Source organism: Bombus huntii, chromosome 14, assembly GCF_024542735.1.
Source record: "Bombus huntii isolate Logan2020A chromosome 14, iyBomHunt1.1, whole genome shotgun sequence".
Taxonomy (NCBI): Eukaryota; Metazoa; Arthropoda; class Insecta; order Hymenoptera; family Apidae; genus Bombus; species Bombus huntii.
In genome coordinates this window covers 11,570,630-11,591,109 of record NC_066251.1, presented here as the reverse complement: position 1 = coordinate 11,591,109, position 20,480 = coordinate 11,570,630, and the positions used below count along the sequence as shown (strand labels likewise).

The 20,480-nt window shown below is 40.5% G+C and overlaps 1 protein-coding gene and 1 non-coding gene across 2 annotated transcripts in view; both read right to left on the bottom strand.

The window, feature by feature from the left end:
* The window catches only part of LOC126872948 (lachesin-like), a 100,923-nt gene that overhangs the window by 35,450 nt on the left and 44,993 nt on the right, over nt 1–20,480 (bottom strand). The window contains exon 4 of the mRNA XM_050633238.1: nt 12,197–12,303. Coding sequence (XP_050489195.1) covers nt 12,197–12,303 — 107 coding nt within the window. The remainder of the gene's footprint in view (nt 1–12,196; nt 12,304–20,480) is intronic.
* On the bottom strand, nt 10,818–10,938 carry LOC126873593 (5S ribosomal RNA). Its single transcript, XR_007692465.1, has one exon. It is a non-coding gene; the product is annotated as a 5S ribosomal RNA (ribosomal RNA).

Below are 20,480 nucleotides of genomic sequence, written 5' to 3'. Positions count from 1 at the left end.
GCCCCGTACATCACTCGTGACCGAACGACGCCCTCGTAAAGTCGGCGCACCGCGTCTCCGCCCCGCCGATGTTCGGTAGTAGGCCGCACAGGGCATTGGCAGCCGCTGGCACCTTCGGGATCAGTGAGTCGAAGTGCGGCTCGAACGTCCACTGGCTATCGATGGTGAGTCCCAGATACTTCATCTGTGATCCCACCCGGACGGTTTCACTTGCCATGTTTATGCATAGGCGGGGCGGTGGTGTCCCTCGCCTCTTCCTGTCAAAGAACCAGGTGGTCTCCGACTTCGCAGGGGAGACTCTCAGGCCCAGTTCGTTCACGGCACGGGTCGCACAGGCCGTTGCGATTCCGACAATGCGCAGCGTCTCGTGCCAGCCACGACCCTCGACCAGGATTAGGGAGTCGTCCGCATAGCATACCATGGCCGCGCCTGGGGGTAGCGGGCATCGCAGTACCTCGTCGTACGCAACGTTCCATAGTATGGGGCCCAGCACCGAGCCCTGCGGGACGCCACGCTCGACGGATCGCTTTTCCTCTCCTTCCTTACTGGTGTAGCACACCCACCTGTCGTCGAGGTAGGCTCGGATCAATCGGACGAGGTAGCTGGGAACCTCGAAGTGCTCCAGGGCCGTCACTATCCTGTCCCATGGCATGGTGTTGAACGCGTTGACGATGTCCAGGGAAACCGCCAGCGCCACGCCTTTCCGGGAGACCATGTCCTCCGCAATCGCTCGTACGCGTCTGACCGCGTCAATCGTCGAGCGCCCCTTCCGGAAGCCGTACTGGCTTTCGTGCAAACCTGGCACTTGGCCCGCTATGTGTCGTTCCAAGCGGGCGGCGACTACCCTCTCGAGTAGTTTGCCGACCTCGTCCAGTAGGCATATCGGCCGGTACGCTGACGGCGAGGTCGTCGGTCGGCCCTCTTTATGGAGCAGGACCAGCCTCGCCGTCCGCCACGCCCGGGGGTAGACTCCCTCCCTCAGGGATCTTGTGAAGAGGTGCCGGAGTCTGGGGGCCATGACCCCCATCACTTCCCCCCAGATCCGGCCAGGGATTCCGTCCGGGCCCGGTGCCACGTTGCGGGAGGTCATTCTTCTGGTTGCCTCCCATATCTCCTCCTCCGTGACTTCCCAGTCGTCCCTCCATTCCAGCGGTCGTGTCGTTTCCCGTGGCCGTTCCGCCGCTCTGTTTTCTTGTGGGGGAAAGAGCGTTCCGGTGATCCGCGTCAGCAGCGCAGGTTCCATTTCCGCCGTTGTCAGGGGGCCCTTCGCGCGTAGTTTCTGTGTCACCGTCCTGTATGGCCTCCCCCATGGGTCCGACTCGACTGTTTCGACCAGTTCGGACCAGGCACGGTCCTTCGCTTTTTTAATTTCCTTTTGTAGCGAGCGCCGTAGCGCGCGGTACGCCCGGTAGCGCAAGGAGACTTCTTCTTCGTCGCGTCGTCGCCAGCGGCGAGCCCTTAGGTACTGTCTTCGGGCCCGGACACATCTCGTCCTCAGTTCCGTGAAGTCGGGGTTCCACCAGTAAACTGCTCTGCTTCGCACCGTGCCCGGTATGGCTCGTGGCATGGATGCGTCGCAGATTGCTGTCATGGCTTGGCGGAGGTTCTCGGCCTCCTCTTCCACGTCTGCTTCGGTCGTCGTTGTCGAGGCCTCCCAGCTCCAAGCTGTTGCTATAGCAGCCGCCCGGAGTAGATCTTCATTCCTCTCCTTTATTTTCCATCTGGGTGGTGGGCGTGCGTGCCTCCCCCTCGGCGAGCCGCGTCCACCTCCATGAATATGTAGAGGTGGTCCGACAGCGTCTCGACCCCTTTGACCACTCTCCAGCCTGAGATCCGCCTGAAATCCTCGGGGGAGGCCCATGTTATGTCAACAATGGAGCTCCCTCTGCACGTCACGCAGGCACTGGTCGAGCCCCTGTTCACTAACAGAAGTCCAAGTCCCGCTGCCCAGTTTGATAGCGTGCGGCCGCGTGCGTTGGTCCTGGCGTTCCCCCATTCCGTGGAGTGCGCGTTGAAGTCTCCCAGGACGAGCACTTGTCGGGGGAGTCGTCGCCTGACGCAGTCGCCAACTCCGTCTAGGAATTCCTCGAACCCTGCCCGTCCGCTGTTAGGTGACACGTACACCCCCACCACCATCATCCCTGCCCACTCGACCGCGGCGTACCCGTTGCCGCGTTCCAGCAGGGCTCCGTGGGCGAACGCCCCGGGCGTTGATGTCCAGGTGACGGCAACCATTCCGTCCGTGTCTCCGACCCACTCCGGGGCATCCAGAACTCTGTATGGTTCCGCCACCACCGCTAGGGCGACCGTGCTCTCCCGGATGGTTTGGTGGAGCAGGTCTTGTGCTCGCCTTGACCTTCCCAGGTTAGTCTGGAGGATGCGCATTCTCAGTTCTTTGGTGTTCTTTCCTTGTTTGTGGCTTCCTCCGTGCCTACCTCCTTGTTCGCGGGCTTAGGGTCGCTTTGCGACGGGGAGCCTTTCTCGCTGCCTCTTGCAGCCGTGGATCCGCGGGCGGCTCCTTTCGTTCCTTTCTTCGAGGGGGTGCAGGCCGGTCCCCCCATCCTGTGCACCGACGGTGCTCCAAGCGCCTTGCAGAGCAGGCATTTCGGGCTGGCAGTAGTGCATGCTCTCGTGCCCTGGTTCGCCGCATCTGAAGCACAGGTGTCCCTTGTCCTCCTTGGCGGTGCAGGTCTTCCCCGTGTGTCCTATCCCAAGGCACCTGTAGCACTGTAACGGTCTCCGTTCGATGGCTTCGACCTTCGCCGTCGACCAGCCTATGGCGACCTTTCCAGCCTGGGCCAGTTTCCTCACTATTTCGGGCCCGAACCCATCGTTATAAAGCCAGATTGGAACATTAAACTATTTCTTATTTTTATTACTTAAGTGTAGCTATAGTAAAAGTCTGAACTAGGTTATTGGGGGTTTTTTCCAACATTCCAGACGGGAAATCCCGATGTTCTTTCATCTCCGACATATATATGTGGAATACTAGTACTAATACTAATACTTAAAAAATGTCATGTAGTGTTTAAGTTAAGTTATAATTCAGTCCTAATTGTTACCAACTGAAGTGAACAATTTCTTTATTTTAGTTTACAATACAGAACGTAAGATTAATCAGTAATTTGTTTATACAAGTAACAAATGTTCATTAGTTTTAAAAATGCAATGAATTTTGTTTTGAAGTTTAACAGACAATAGTCAAGATTTATAACTACTTCGTTTATGATTAATAAGTATTGATTGTTTTTTAAATTTAACTATTTCTTTTCACTATCAAGTTTAAGTAATAATTATCATGACTGATAATTAGTTCGTTTATAATCTAGGTAATTGCTACGTACTAGTAATGTATGATATTGGATGTTCAAATTTCGCAAATAATCCTTGAGAAAACTAATTACCTTTTATCTAATTCCTTGTGATAAAATATGTGAGAAAACATTTGTTTATTTTTCAAGTATAAAGTCTTAAATACAGTTGATTAAACGAGATTTTTACCTCAGATACCTTCTCAGACCCTGTAGGTAGCGTTTAAAAAATTCTGGTAGAATCACATATAGTTATTTAAATGTGTGGTCACTTTTGTAGCAATAGACACGTCCTTCGCCAAATCTGAAGCTTGTTACAATTCATAAATTTGGTGAGTAAGTATGTGGACACAACCACTGCCAAATAATTTCCATTTCTGTAAACTCACTCGTATCTGATGCAGAAATTTAAACGGCTAGTTACGAAAAGGAGCCACATAAACTATTCAGTGCTAAAAATCGTTAAATAATAAATTAATTTCATAAGAGCCTTTGTCCTCTGTTCTCTATAATCTCTGAATAATCGAATTCTCTCTGGAATCTCTTTATTAATATTAATTTTATTTCTATCGCTGTAAGTATGAATCTGTAACTTGAACAATTCTAATGGAATTTTCAGAACATAATGCAATAAGTTTAATTGGCTGGCCTAAAATTCATCGGATAGAAGGTACTGAGTTAGGAAATAATCTAGCAAAAATTGCGAATGCACGCTTCATCTGTATCGTCAGACTTACTATGGCTGAACATTAAGCCTTAAATGAAAAATTAGCAGCAGTTGCTCGTTACCACTTTACTCTCGCATAATGTCATTAGACGCTCGTAACCAGATTATTTATCTCTTTATAGCTGTGCCAAAGCGTTCTTAACGAGAGGGAACAGGCTTGTTGCTAGACACTCCTCCCCCTCATCTTCTGTGAACGCTACCCTTTGAATTTTCAACGTCGTCCCTTTGCAATAGTAATAGTGGATAATAATCCACCTATCCATTTTTCTGATTCGTCGAAATTAAAACAGGCGTTGCACGGAGGGTCCTCATTATGATAAACCATCTTCCATACTTATAGGCTGATGTTTGTTTCAAACGAACAAACATCAATTTATTAAATTAATATTGATAACGTAGAAAATATTAAAGCTACCGTTGGAAAAACTGAGCAATAATAAATTTAATAATAGCGAACAGAAATTTTGTATTACTCCTTTTATAGTTCCTCCCACGTTGTTCTATCTTTCTTATTTCTTTCGTGGAAAAAGTTAAAGGCTTATCCCATGTTCTAATTGAATGTCGTAAGACAAAACCGATCGACCGACTAACTCTACATCGAACGGATATACATAACATGTTCTATGACATGCATTTCGAGTTGCTCGAACTGTTTGAAATTTGATCCTCTTTCGTATCGCAATGCACACTTTCGTAATAGAATAGAAATCATACTTTATTGATTTGTGAAGTACAAAAAAGATCTGCAATGGCTACAAAACTTATTTGCACCGTTCGATAGAGCGTCTTTTTATCATTTTTTATATTCCGTTTTTATAGTATCAAACTTTTTAATCCTATAAAAGTACTAGTAAAATGATAGCAAATTTTTAAAGTAGTTGGACCTAATTAGTATATAACATCATATACTGTAATATCGTAGAATAGATTTGAATTAGAGGTCGGTTGAAAATAGAAAAAAACCGTGTACGTCGTCTTTCGTGGTTTGTTTACATCCAAGAGCGCCTAGTAACAGCGACGCGAGAAAGGATAAGCAGCGTCAAAACAGAGGTACGGTTTCATATTTCAAGGAATAGCAATCGAGAGGCCAGAGTATGTGAGCCGAAAAGTGTGTATGTGTGTGAGAGGACGAGAGCAAGAACGAGCACGACCGGGCAGGAGTGTATTGGCGGAGATCAGAGCTAATTGAGTCGTCGAAGAGTAGAGTCGTGAGAATTGATAGAGTTGTTAGAGAGAGAGAGAGTGTGTGTGTTAGATTCGTTGTGACGAGAGTGATCAAATAACTGTAAAGTTATTTGATATAGATACGAGTATTGCATTTAGTTTCCGTTAAATATCGTTCTCTGTCCAATTTATATTTGTATATTCAATTTAATATTAATAAATTGTAAGTAATCGAAAAAAAAAATTTCTATCCTTATTTTTCGATATTACAATACTGTATCATGTATGTATTAATATCGTGTATAGACATTAGTAGCAGCGTTGTTGAACAATTGACCGACGGAAATCGAACCATTTTATTTTTTGTTGCACTTCACGCACAACGTTCGAACCTGACAACAAGCTCATAACAAGCTGTAAACATTAACCAGATTTCGGGTACTCGAGAGGGTTGCTTTCGCCATCATGTGGACGGAACAACACTAATACAACGACGTAACTCTTTTATTTTAAATTTGTTGTTAATCACAACTTCATTAACATATTGATAAAATGTTTTTGATTAAAAACACGATGTTATAAAATTTTATATAAATATAGAGATTGGATACTGTCGCATTGTCGAATTTTATAACAACATCGTATTTAGTTTTATATTCAGCAGAAAAATCTGACCAATGTGTTAATGAAATTTTTATTAACAACAAATTTAAGACAAAAAAGATGTCGTTGCATTAGTGTTGTCTCACTGGTACAAAGGCAAAAACGATCTTACTGTATAATTTTGCTGTGCGACCCTTTCAGGTGCCTAGAATCTGGTCAATATTTATTTTCGGATAATTCGACTTACGAGCCTTTCTTTTTTCTAGGTTAGCCTTTTCTCCATCGAATTGTCGCATGACCGACATATTGTCCTTTTCTATATCATATTGTCATACGACCACCTTGTTACCCTTTCCTGTCTACATCGCTGTTCTTCATATCGCCGTGCGATTGGCGTATATGGGCACTGCCGTATTGTTACGAAACCGATAGTAAGACAGTCATTCAGACTTGTCTCTGTGCGACGTTCGATTAGAATACAGCCCTATACTTGAATCATATTCGTAACGAATTAACTAGCTCGATGATGGCCCAGCAATCGCGACCAGGCTCTCCGGAGCAGACTCGCAACTACCCCGCGCTACCTCCCCAGTGGTAGAAGTGTAGCAGAACTCTCCGCACCAACGACGCTAATATTACCAAGAAACGGAAAATAGAAACAGCAAAACCATACACAATCGACACCCAGAACGAACAATCAACGATACAAATAAACACCCACAACAGGTTCGCCGTACTGCAATCCACTAACGACGCCATGGAAATCGCAGACCCGCCGCCAAACCAACAATCACAGAGAATCCCCCCTCCCCAACAATATTTGTGGACGACGTCATCGACATACAGACAATGAGAAAGTCCTTAGAGAGAGATATCTCCAAGGAGGACTACAACCTAAAGATAAATAACAATAAAGTAAAAATACTGCCGAGGAACCCAGAAGCTTACAGAAAACTCACCAAGATACTTAGGACCCTGAACGCCAACTTCCTCACCTACCAACTCAAACAGGAAAGGCCTTTCCGGGTGGTCCTACGAAACATCCACCACTCAGCAGACATAGACGAACTCAAATACGAACTCTCAAAACTCGGCCACGAAGTCATCAACGTAAGTAATATAAGGCATAGAGTCTCGAAAGACCCGTTATCCTTATTTTTCATAGATATAAAACAAAAGCCGAACAATAAGGAAATCGACAATATCAGTCGCCTAATGAACGCGATAGTAAAATTCAAACCACCGCTTCTGAAAAAAGAAATAGTGCAATGCAAAAGGTGCCAAAGGTACGGTCATACGCAGAAATACTGCAACCATGCTTTCCGCTGCGTTAAATGTGCAGGCACTCACTCCACTGACCAGTGCGCCAAATCACCGGAAACCCCAGCGAAATGCATCCACTGTCAAGGTGACCATCCTGCCAACTACAAAGGCTGCTCAGCCTATAAAACTCTATACACAAACAGGTACCCTAAACTCAGAGCAAAAGAGGTAACCAACCAAACACCCAGCCCGCCGAAATTCACGATTACCCTATCCCCTCAACCAACCAAACACCCAGCCCTACCAAATTCATTGCCACCTCAACCTCCTATGCCCAAGCAGTACAAGGCATCCAAAATAACCCGAATAGCCAAAGGAATCTTCCCCAAAATAGTGTCCCCAACCCACCTAATACAGAAAACTTCTCTAAGCTTGAAAAGCTAATAGAGAAACAATCAGAGCAAATAAATAATTTGCTATCGCTACTAACACTCATCATGGATAAATTAATACGCCCCGACGCAAAATAAAACCAAGGCGCATAGCTCTTTGGAACGCCAACGGTCTAGCGCAACACAAACTTGAACTAGAACTCTTCCTAAAACACCAGCAAATCGACGTAATGCTCGTATCGGAAACCCACTTCACCGACAAAAACTACCTGAAAATAAATGGTTACAAATTCTAACATACCCAACACCCCAGCGGAAAGGCCCACGGTGGCACCGGAATAATAATCAAAGCAAGTATTAGGCACTACGAACTTCCATCATTCCAGAAAGACTACCTCCAAGCAACAAACGTAGCAATAGAAGACTGTCATCGCACAATCACCACCTCAGCAGTATACAGCCCTCCCAGACACTCCATCGCCAAAGAAGACTTTGATAATTTCCTGGACACCCTGGGCAATAGATTCATAGCTGGAGGAGACTATAACGCCAAGCACATCCAATGGGGCAGCAGATTGGTTACAGCAAGAGGCAAAAAACTCTTAAACAGCATAATAAACAACAACCTCAACTACCTCACCACATACGAACCCACATACTGGCCCACTGACACCAACAAAATACCCGACCTTCTTGACTTCTTCGTAACTAAAAATATCTCATCAAGACACTTCCAAATCAACTCCTCGGCTGATCTCTCCTCTGATCATTCCCCCCGTGATAGCAACAGTCAGTTGAACAATTATCGAGAATACACCTAATGGCTCCATTCACAACCAACACACCAACTGGCAACTCTTTGCAGAAGTCTTTACTCACTCAACTTCAGCCTTAACTTCACTAAAAACTAAGGCAGAAATCGAAGCAGTCACGGAATACTTAAACACGAGCATAATAAATGCCATCCACCTCTCCACACCGACAAAGACGTCGATCAGCAAACAAGAATATCCCCAATACATACTAAAAAAAATAGCAGAAAAACGTAGACTAAGAAGAGTATGGCAGACTCATAGAACACCGGATGATAAACGCAAACTAAACAACGCAACTAGAAAGCTATTCAAAACCATAAAAAATTACAAAAACGTCTGTTTCCAAAAATATCTCGCCAGTTTATGCCCCACAGCTGACTCCAACTACTCACTATGGAAGGCCTCCAGGAAACTCACGCGCCCCCCACAAATAATCCCTCCAATCCGCCGTCCGCAAGGTGGATGGGCGCGTAGACCTATAGAAAAAGCCGACCTGTTTGCCAAATACTTGTCTAAAGTATTCAAACCCCATTCCTCTATATATCAGACTATAGAATCAATCAGTCGCCTAAACCCCAAGAAAGCAGCAGGGCACGACCTAATAGGCAATAAAGCAATCAAGGAACTTCCCATAAAGGGGATAGCACTCATCACATCGATTTTTAATGCTATCCTTCGCCTTGAACACTATCCTAAGGCCTGGAAAATCTCATTGATTACCCTCATCCCTAAACCCGGTAAACCGATATACGAAACCAGCTCCTATCGCCCAATCAGTCTTTTACCTACCCTGTCCAAACTATTCGAGAAGATGCTCACGAATCAACTCCTTCCAGTCCTAGAAAACTTGAAGACACTCCCAGATCACCCATTCGGCTTCCGAAAACAACATTCAACAGTAGAGCAAATCCACCGCATAACTCATACGATCAGCCAAACACTCGAAAAGAAAAAATACTGCTCAGCGGTTTTCCTAGACATCCAACAGGCATTCGACAAAGTATGGCATGAAGGGCTACTATACAAACTTAAAAAGATCCTACCTCACTCCTACTACTCCATCCTAAAATCTTACCTAACCAATAGACAATTCATGGTTAAATGCCTAGACGCCACTTCCGCAATATTCCCAATAGAATCCGGCATACCCCAAGGTAGTGTCCTCGGGCCCCTACTGTACTCCATCTACACTGCCGACCTACCTATATCAAACGATATAACAATAGCGACATTTGCAGACGACACAGCGCTATTAGCTACCCACGCAGGCCCGGAATAGCCTCATCCACTCTCCAGCGAAGTCTCGACACCATGGAAAAGTGGTTCCATAAATGGCGCTTCAAAATTAACGAAAAGAAATCCTCACATGTAACCTTCACGCTCCGAAAACAAACCTGCCCCCAGGTCACCATCAACAATGCAACAGTTCCTAGCAGGGACTCAGTCCGATACCTGGGCATGACCCTGGACAGGAGACTAACGTGGAAGAAACACATCTCAGATAAAACGAAGCAACTAAAGGGCAAACTAAAAAAATTCTATTGGCTCACGGGCCGACGCTCCAAACTAAACATACAGAATAAAATTACCCTCTACAAAAACGTAATAAAATCTGTCTGGACCTACGGAATCCAACTATGAGTAACAGCAAGTAACTCCAACATCGAAATACTACAACGCTTCCAATCGAAAACGCTAAGATCCTTAATAAACGCACCTTGGTATGTTACCAACGAAACTATCCATCGCGAACTCAAGATACCCACAGTCAAAGAGGAAATAGCAAAATATAGCGACAGATATAGCAAAAGAGTCAACAAACACCGAAACCCCTTAATCACTGGACTACTTGATACGACGGACCAGATTCGCAGGCTGAAGAGGCACTACCCGCTAGACCTAAAAGCTAGATTCATTTAGTTATCCAAATTAAGCGTATGCACTTACTTATAATACTTATAAATTATACCTATCTATAATAAGTATTAACTTATCGTAAATAAACAGCCATGTCTCTGCGCCACGCCAGAAAAATTACTGAAAATTCTCAACGCGAGAATTGATTGTAATTTCAACAAATAAATAAAAAAAAAAAGAAGTGAGGGCAGTTAATAAGATTAGATAATAAGACGGTTGGTGGACCAGGAAGGGTTTTAGCCGCCCTCGTGAGAAAGTTGCTAACGGAACATACCAGATGTGAGGAAAACCAACTTTCCATGTTAATACGTGGTAAATAATAAACGTAAAAGGAAATCTAAAACAAGAGATACTCGCTTGGGCCGAAGGACCTTCACTATGAAAATTCCAAGACCCCTGGTGGGTACTTAAGACTATTGTGGGTACGCGCCAAGGATGTGCAGACATCTGGGTGTCATCCTATCTGCTGTGTGTGGGCTGGTTTCTGATGTGAATTGACGTTACACCGGAGCCACTGTGCCAGGCAGTCCGGTTCCCCTACCGGAGGCGCTGGCGGCCCCGAGGCGCTGAGCCGCCAGCGTCCAAGCCCGAACCCCACTGGGGGCGCGGCGGACCCAGCGCGCTTCGCCAACGCCACACGGAGTTCCCAGGCGATTACTCATCCAAGTACTATCCCCGTGCCCGGCGCTGCTTAACTTTCGTGATCTGACGGGAACGAGTGCACTCAGCGCGGCATGGGCGTTGGCACGTCGATAAATTAGCTGAACTCTAATCAACTTGATGGGTTTGAGTCGTTAAATTTAAATTCATTTACAACTAGGATATATAGTTGTATTCGGTGTCAAACAAGCTTCGACAATTCGGAGCAACTGATTAATTGATTATAGCAAGAGAGCTACCGCTTTAACTAGTTTAGCTAGTTTAGCTAGTATTCCCAACAGATATACCAGCTGTGTTCTTACATTTACGATTTAAGTCCTACTTAAAGCAAAATGGTAATGCGTGCAAAGAATAATCTGGCGTCGTTATCTATATAATATGGATAACGATATAGTTAAATTTACACCGTTCCAGCCGAACTCGTTAAAGCGCAAAATTAAGATTTTTCAATCTGTTATTCCTTCCGTCATAATATTCCTCTTCATGAGGGAGGGGTAGATAGTAATGTACACACGATGATGCGTAACGAAATTGTCTTCGTTGTGGATATGAAATCCAATACCACAGGGGAAATGGCTCTATTTTTGTGTTCAAACATAAGGATGTGGCGGCAGGACGGACATCGAATTAAAAAGAGTGCTCGTGAATTTAGTGACATATGAGTTGTTTGAGAAATTGGTTTTCGTGACAAAGATTCCTTACTTGGACAAAAGAATGTGATCTAAAATTTACCATGATCGATTTTTCTTTCTGTACGTTTGTATTCGGTCCAGAGAAATAGATTCCAAACCACGATTTGTACAAAAAAGATTCTCAAGTACATGCTATATTTGCTAGTCATGGGTTTAATAAGCTATTTATTAATGTGCATTTACTATTGATTGGATTTTCATTAGATGCACCATACAAGATAGAGGACATTTTTAAATATTTCTACTATTATTATATTTATAATCATATGAATATCTCCTTAAAACAAAGTTACACAGTATTTCGTTTATAAATCCACGTAGCAGATGTAAGGAAGAGTTTGAAAAGAAAATTGTATAAAAGAAATTAAGTTCCAATGCATCATCCCTCTACTTCAAGAGCTACTACGATTTTGTGTCCGATCCTGAAACGTGAAAAGATCTGAATAAATCACAATTCAAGATTGCGATTCGCAATGAATCTTTCCTAAAACCTTTACATGACGAATAAAATGATAGTAAGGTAGACGAGAAAAGAAAGTTAAATGTATTCATTCAAAAATGTGGTTAGTATTGTGTGTTCCACACGAAAATTCTTCGTCAGAAGAATTTTGTATGTCTGCGGTTTGATGAATTTTCACTAAGGGAAACTTACCCTGTAGCCCCCCAAATGATTGACCAGACACGTGAAAGTTGCGTCCCTTCCCAGCGATACTGTTACATTTTGTATAGTATCAGCGAATTCGGGTGGAAAAGCACCGCCTGAAACAGATACAATGCATGTGAGAAACGTTTTAGATTTGCATATCTTGCTCACTGTAATTTAAAGAAAAAACATAACATGACGTTCATTTACTAAGCGAGGCACAGTTGGTAAAGACTGACCGAAGCGGAGAGCAGGAAGCAAGATTAGTTTTGTTCAGTAAACAGAATATTTCATAGTCGTGGAAATCTGGAAAAATCGATCCCGTGATTCTAATTAATAACTAAATATGAAAGTTACTCAAACTCAACGTTGATATGAAATACAATTTTTAAATCATCCAGATATTTACGGAATTTTAATTGTCGTTTCGATCGTAACAAAGTTCCTTCCTTATTTAAAATTTACTAGTAATTTTCCAGTATCAGTTGCAAAATTTGTCGACTCGAAACTTGTAAAGCTACTAGATTGGCAAATGGAATATTTGATCTAGACTTAATGAAATGTTTTTACATTTCGTATCAGTTACTATTTGCTTCGTTGATGTGTAGTAGTACATTCGGTGTTTAACAAAGTTTCCTCTTCCAAACATATAAATTTTTAAATACATACATCAGAAATGATGGAGTACAGGCGATAAAGCACAACACGACATCAATTTAATATATTTTACAATGATACGGACATTTAATTCATTTACGACTTACGTAATAATACAAATTACGATATTTACGATATTTATTATAATGCAATAACTTTCTTTTAATAGCCCTAACTGTCTAAACTGAATTTAAAAGTAATTTCTTTTAAGTTATTTATGTGGGATTAATTTATATTTCAGAAAAATGTATTTTCATAAATACATACATACATATTTGGTAAAAATTAGCGTACCGCCGTTTATTCAAATTTTCCACTTATTGTTGGATAAACTCAGTCTATTAAATGTACTATTTGGTATCGTGATTTTCAGCAGAAACAGATATAAAATTTTCTAATTTTATTAATTTATCCTTTCGAAAACAACCTGTTTTCCACGTGAAAAACTTTAGAATCGTTCTGCATACAGACATACATACATATAACTATCTGAGTACAAAGAAGTTTCATGGTTTCTTAAGGTTGTTTCAAGATGAACGAATTCCGAGAAAAACACTGACTTTTTCCTAGTTTGTTGGATGCAATTTGATTGTAACTTGTAACTGCTTGTCATTTCTTTTCATCCAGTATATCTAGGGAACGTATTGCTTCCTCTATTTTTCCGCCTCGATCCTCAACAATGCTAACCTTTCCTATCGATATCCAAGAAATAAATCGAAATATTCTATTATAATCGTTCAACGAAACAACAAGAAATATTCAATGAAAATTCACAAGAATCGGATTCCTTACTGGATCGCTCTTTTTTTATCAAACAGCTTTCCTTGTGTGCGTGTGCGTGTGCGTGTGCGTGTGCGTGTGCGTGTGCGTGTGTGTGTGTGTGTGTGTAGTAAATAAATCGTTAATGTACTCGGAGAAATTTCAGAATACAGAACCACTGTTAAGATCAAAATTTTGTGAGGTCGAAAAATCGTATAAATAAGAATACTAGTTTCGTTTTTTCCTTTACACTGTCACCCGCGACGTGTTAGAAACTACCCTTTCTCGATCTCTTTCACGAACGATACGACGCGACATGACATAACCCGGTGAGAAAATGTCGTCTCACCACCGTTCTCATAACAATTATTAGAATCACGTCTTTGAATGAAAAAGCGGCAGAATAAATCTTCGGTTCGTTGTCGCTGTCGCGCAAAATTCCTATTCAAAGCTGCTGTCGACGAACAGAGTGCAAGTCCAATTAGAAGCCGCCGCGGCCAGCGGGAGATCGTATCCCAAAAGCATGAAATTACAATAATTAGCTGGATGCTGTTCGTTCTCGAGACTTTTAAACCTCTTTTCCGCGCCATGTCAAAAGTACGGAGGAAGGAACGGAAAAAATGTCAAGCGACAGCAACCGACAGAAAAGGAAAGAAACAGAAGAAACGTAAAGAAAATGAAAGGAAAGGGATAGCAAAAAGGAAAATACGGAAAGAAGGAAGGGAAGAATGGAAAGTTTAAGTAAAAGAGCCGAACTGAGAAGTCACGGAATAATGAAATAAGAGGCATGACACTTTTGAATTAAAGGGGGTAAGGTAGCATTCGTGAGGTAAACTGCAGGACAAAAGGGGCAGAAAGAGGAATTCTGGAACAAAGATAAGCTCAAAGTCAAGCCGTGGGGTCTTGAAGGAGACAAGCTTGACCTATTTGTCTCATAACAACGGTAATAGGATCGGAAAGTATTATAAGTAGAAGTGACAATCGCCGTGGGACAAGCAGTCTGTCGAGTGGCCGGGAGCAAAGTAAATTGATGGTGGCGGCATTACGTGGAAATGAAAGCAAGGAATAAACGTCTACTCAGCACCGAGCCGAGGAAAAATAAAATTCTTGTATCGAGTCTATAACGGGAAACTTTCGCATTATTGTAATTTAAGATTGGTATTTAATTCTCGAATGACCCTTGATGTGCTTACATCCTTTGTTCTGTCCCGGTTTCGAAAAGTTACAAGAAAATGGCCTGGCTTTTTACATTTCTCCGAGTGTCAGCCATTTTCAAGAGTCACTCGCTAAGGGTGGATTTCCTACTCGATAAGCAGAAAAACATAATAGCTGTAAGATAACACAATTTTTCAAAAAGTGACATATACCTGAAAAAATACTTGGAACGAAGGGATTACCTTTCGTGTGTACTTATTAGCGCGTAGATACTGTGTTATATTGCGTATAGGCGCATACAAGATTATAGTTTTGCATCGACACATTTACATGTTTAAATAATTGCAAAAACAAAGTATTCGAAGCCGTTATTTGAATGAATATGTCAGTTTTAGCACTACAGTAATTTAATTTGAAAGCACTTCGGTTCCTTAATTTAAAAACACGAGTACTAAAAGTTTCATCTGATATTACATAGAACTCTTATTTTCGAAATGTGTATTTACTAGTATCTTTTTATAGAAAACTTGTTGTTTTAAGACAAGGACGTTCGATCCTTAAAGTGTTAAAAATATATTTTGAAAAAATACATTTTTTGATTGCTGATCCTAATCGAATAAAACTTAATCGAGTTGCTTTTGCGCGATATCGTAAATAACTTGTGTTTGACATGATCGAACTAAGGTCAATGCGAAGAAGACGATTGACTAGCAAGTTGACACATTTAGGCAGGATTTGAAATACCAGAAGTGTTGTAATTCGTCGACTCGGACGAGTTAGTTTATCGATTTTGAATTTTTATCGGATACCGATACTGAAATATCAGGACGACGAAGCATTAAAATAAGTCCTGCTCTTTCTTAATACCGTTGCTCGATTGGATGGCTTCTTAAATTATTTATAAAGCGTTATTCCCGACGAGGTCCGCTCGATTTTACATGATTCTATGTCAAGTATATCGAGAATATGAAACATCTCCCACGATATGTTTCTAATCGTTTTACTTACAGAATATGACTGGCGTAAAGAGGATAATAACTTTATAGTATAAATGTCTTTTCATAATATTATTGTTCTCATGAATTACATTTCGTGAAATATAACCAAGTGTCTATGTAGATACTTTTGAACGGTAGTGTATCTCGTGTTCTGACTTTGACATTCCATACTTATAGGTATGTATAATAAATTAGTTACTCCATTAAGTGATTATTCTTTAGGTACATTTTGTTAAGCCCCGATTGATTATTATTATTAGATTATTGATTGATTATTATTAAAGGAAGACCGAGAAAAATTTATTGAAAAAGGAAAAAGGACATAGTAAATGCGAGAGAAAAGTTTTGTCGTGCTACGATTAATAAAGTGGCTTATTACGAAACAGGAAGTGCACGTTATGTCCAAGATACTAATCCGACGCTGACGCGAACATTCCGCGGAAGTTAAGAATTTTACGATATTTAATATAGGTAATAAGCTACCTCGGAAAGTTCGATAATAAGCTGTTCGTGAAAAGTTTTGGTGGCGGAAGATAGTTGCCTGTTGCTCGACTATATACTGAATAAATCTATTGGACACGAGAGATTTATGACAGCAACCGAGGCATTGTTCCTCCTTTTGATTAAATAAGAACAACTCGTTTATACCTGTCCGTGAAAAGTACGGTTTCTTACGAACACGTGAGAAAAATTTATACGACATTTGTGACTGTGAATATTTTCGAAATATATAGCAAGATTTTCACGGTATTTTTCACCTATTTGCGATAATTTCGTGTTCGTACGACCCAAGAGACAAGGAAAATTCTCAAGGAGGATTCGACTATAAGCCTTTTATTTATCATTATCGGTCTATTTGTCGTTAACATCCTGATCGTTCTCTTTTCGAGCGATCTTATGTTTCTAATCGAGGTCGAAATTGTCTCGTTTGTTTCCTTTGTTTCTGTTCCGCCTTCCAGATTTATCCTTCTTAGCTCGTTGTCCCTCGCCTCAGAAAATACGCAAAGCGCAGTAAAAGTTTTCCCCGCATCCGTTATTATCTTCAACTGAAAAGTAGATCACGGTGCAACGAACGTAAACAATATTAAAGGAATACGTTATAGAAGAAAACATAAATCTGTGATACGCAATATCGCGACGATAAAGGCGAACGGAATACGGCATTATAGCAACCTGCAGTTTTTATTGCTTCCTCTACATGTACACTGTACACTGTACACTGTGCACCCGCTTAAGCTTAGGTGATATACACGATTAAGTAAACGCTTAGAGACTCGCTAATGCCAGTATTTGAAATTTTTACCGAGCTAACTTATCTCGTCGACGCCTACTTTAATGATAGACCTTTTTCTTTATTTTCTCTTCCGGCTTTTCCCTTCCTTTTTCTTACCCAAAAGAATGACTTTAATTAAAGCGGTGGAAGGATTTCACGTGAGTTATTTATTCCGGAAGCTTGGTGGTGTCTTTTACGATGAAAGAAGTTCGTTGAGTATAGAACCAAGTATGTGCACCGTACTGAGTGTAAAATTGAACAGGTTCTGATGCGAAGTCGATGCAATGAAAACGCAATACGTCGATTTTTTTTAATGCTCGTGTGTTATATATTCTCTATCGAAATGCAAGGCTCTTGAAAAATAAAATTGAAATCGTTACTTATATTAATGCGAAGAATATAAAGCGACACACAGTCGGCATTTAGGGCGTTGATTAACGATATTTCGAAGCATAAGTATTTAACTCTAAAACAGTCACGTATCATGGTAGAATATTGCGAAACTGGCGTGAAATTATTTCTATAGAATTAAATTAAACGGCATTTCATTCCTCTTCCATGTATAGTTGTCCGAAAATAGTTTAAGAGCGTTTTGCAAATACACCATTCCTTTTGGTATGTTAAGTATGTACATAGAAATTTACGCGGGTCATCGATCTGTAATTTTTTAACTCCTTGAAATAAATACACGTTAGAATAGATTTAAAAATGATAGAAACGAGTCCCCAAACGCTCGCGTTCAACTTTATTTATATCTTTATTTATTCGTTAAACGTTCATCGAATGTACAGGTTTCGTTGATATTCGGAAATCAACAGTTTGACAAAGTGAAAAATACAAAAAGATAGAAATTACATTATAACGTTATGACGGCATAGCAGACGAACTTCATTATATTTAAACGATTTTTTATATGCGTAGATTTATGTATCGAATTAATGCTTAGAGATTAAATTACCTTAAGAATTCTAAGTTAAATATTTTTATAAAGCGGTGTGAACGCTTTGAATTCTTATGCTTATACTGTCGCTAGCCTAGTGAAGAAACGTGACAAAAAATTCCACGAGACTACAAACTAGATTATTTAAGAATATTGCGACCTTTAAATTTTCTGAAATATTTCTATGAGAGCGAGTTGGCATAGTCATAATGTTTGAAAGAAAGATTCTAATTAACTTTCATAGCTTTCATAACATCACATGTAGAGCAATTGTCTGAAAAACTATTTTTATGAGCACGGTGAATAAACGGTCATTCACATTTAGGTAGAAGAATGTTAGCAAAATCGATTTGTGAAAATGTTGAGAAATTGCCTTCCTTACTTTAGTAGCTTTGCATGCTTTCCTATACCTACTTGATATTTGCTGAATTAAGGAACATTTTTCCACCACTTTAACCATCTCAGAAACTGTTTCTATATATTTTCGCATTTTGTATTTCGCACTTTTATATTTTCACTTTTGGACGTCTCAATTCTTTAGAATTCTGTAATTTCTTAGTTTTTCTTCGTAACAGTTTCTCCGTCGTTCTACAACTTGTCCATTTTTCTTATTTTTCTATATTTTAGTTTCTTTAATATCTTCGAGCGAAAGTTCTGTCGTCTTTCTAATGAATTGATTTTCCACTTTTTGTGTTGTTTGTCCATCTAGCCTCTTTGCAATCCATCCAGTCTTTTTCCAATTCGCTCAGCTTCTTTTTTTTTTAATTGACATTTTTTCCTTTTACAATTCTTTCCGCACTCGCACAGATCCATAACTAGCTTGTTTTCTCTTAATTTACGAATTTTTTCTGTGTATTTTATGCCATATCTTCTTTCTTATTCCCATCCAACTCATTTTGTTATTTTTTCCTTTCCTTTTTCTTATTTTTCGGAATTTTATTTGCTTTCCTTGGCCATTGTAACAAGATACCGATTGAAAGAGACAATAAGAGGGGACACGAGCATGAGTTCGATTTCAAGTCGATCCTGTCACGTTAACACTCATGCTTGCTAACGCTAGGCGCATTGGATTGCACAAATTGTAAATATCGATGTTAACACTGGAGAAAAAATTTGCAATACCTTTAACGCGAATGTTTATGAACAGATAGAAGAAACTTGCGAAAATCGAAAGTTTTTGGGAACCTTTTTTATGAAAGAATGTTTGAAAACCTTTGTTCTTTTTTCAACTTGATCGATAAATTCGAAAAGTTTCGATTAGCTACAACTAACTATCGCACTGTTACTTTTGGGGCTTTTGATATAAGAGTTTTACACTTTTGAAATAATATTCCTTAAAGAAAATGCAAAGAAAAAAATGTTTTTCTAGTTCAAAGTTCTGCGGTAGAACACTCTTTTTTTATACGTATTATACGGTAATTATAGAATGTCTCCGTGTATTTCACTATATATGAGACTTATTTTGATATAAAGATATCTCTGGAAAAATTGAATACGCGGGTTATGTTTAAAAGAAATGTGTTATGAAATGTAAATAGAGTGCAAGTGGTGCAAATATTATGGCTCTTTTCTGTTTATATTAACTTAAACACCATCTAAACAGTTACAGAATTAAAAAATTTGTCTGTATATCTAATACAGTTATATACTAAATTTCAAAAGTTCTAATAGCAAAATCCATATCTGCGTACAACAAAAATGCAGAATTATATACGTAGGTTGGGTATGCAATATGCGATCGGAGGTTGAATAAAAAAACATAAGTCACCATAATTTTATTATGATATTATATCGTTATATTGTATTATAGAGAGTAAGAGAGAAGGAAGAGGTAAGTCACGAGTGAAATATTCCTTCACTCTTCTTTCTGTTTTTACCTTTTCTCGATTGCGTTTTAAACCATATAAAATTTCTTCATTTCAGCTGGCAAAATGACACTTGAGCAAGTCCATAAGTGACAGCCAGAACTGATTCGACTTAATTTGGTCTTGAGTTTAACTGCTTATTCTTAAGTTGAATAGCCCCTCTCTTTTCGTTTCGCAGTTCGTTAAGCAGCCGATAAGCACAAGTTCCCAATTGGCCGGAAGCCTGCTTTCAGCACCTCGCACGTTCCTTCAGGACCTTATTTATCCCTTTCACTATCGACCATTAGCGCTCGATATTCGATAAAACGAAAACGCTGAACCCTTCGCGTTGACCTTTTCACAATTTTACCACCCTTCGCTAAGCCGGAATTATTATTTGTGATAAATCTCTTCCCACCCGAAAATCATTTTATACAGATTCCAGTTGAATAACATGTAACAGCGAGCATCGCGTGATTTCTTGTAGAAAAATAATAAAAAGATGTAGAACAAAATTTGCTCTATCTTGTTTGAAAATTTATACTTAAACATGGCTAATTCTGGACTAGATAGTACTAAATAATCGACAAGAAATCATTCTATGTGTGAAAATAAGTCGAAAATGTAGAATAAAGCTTTTCACAGGACGCTTTGTTTTTTTAAGAAA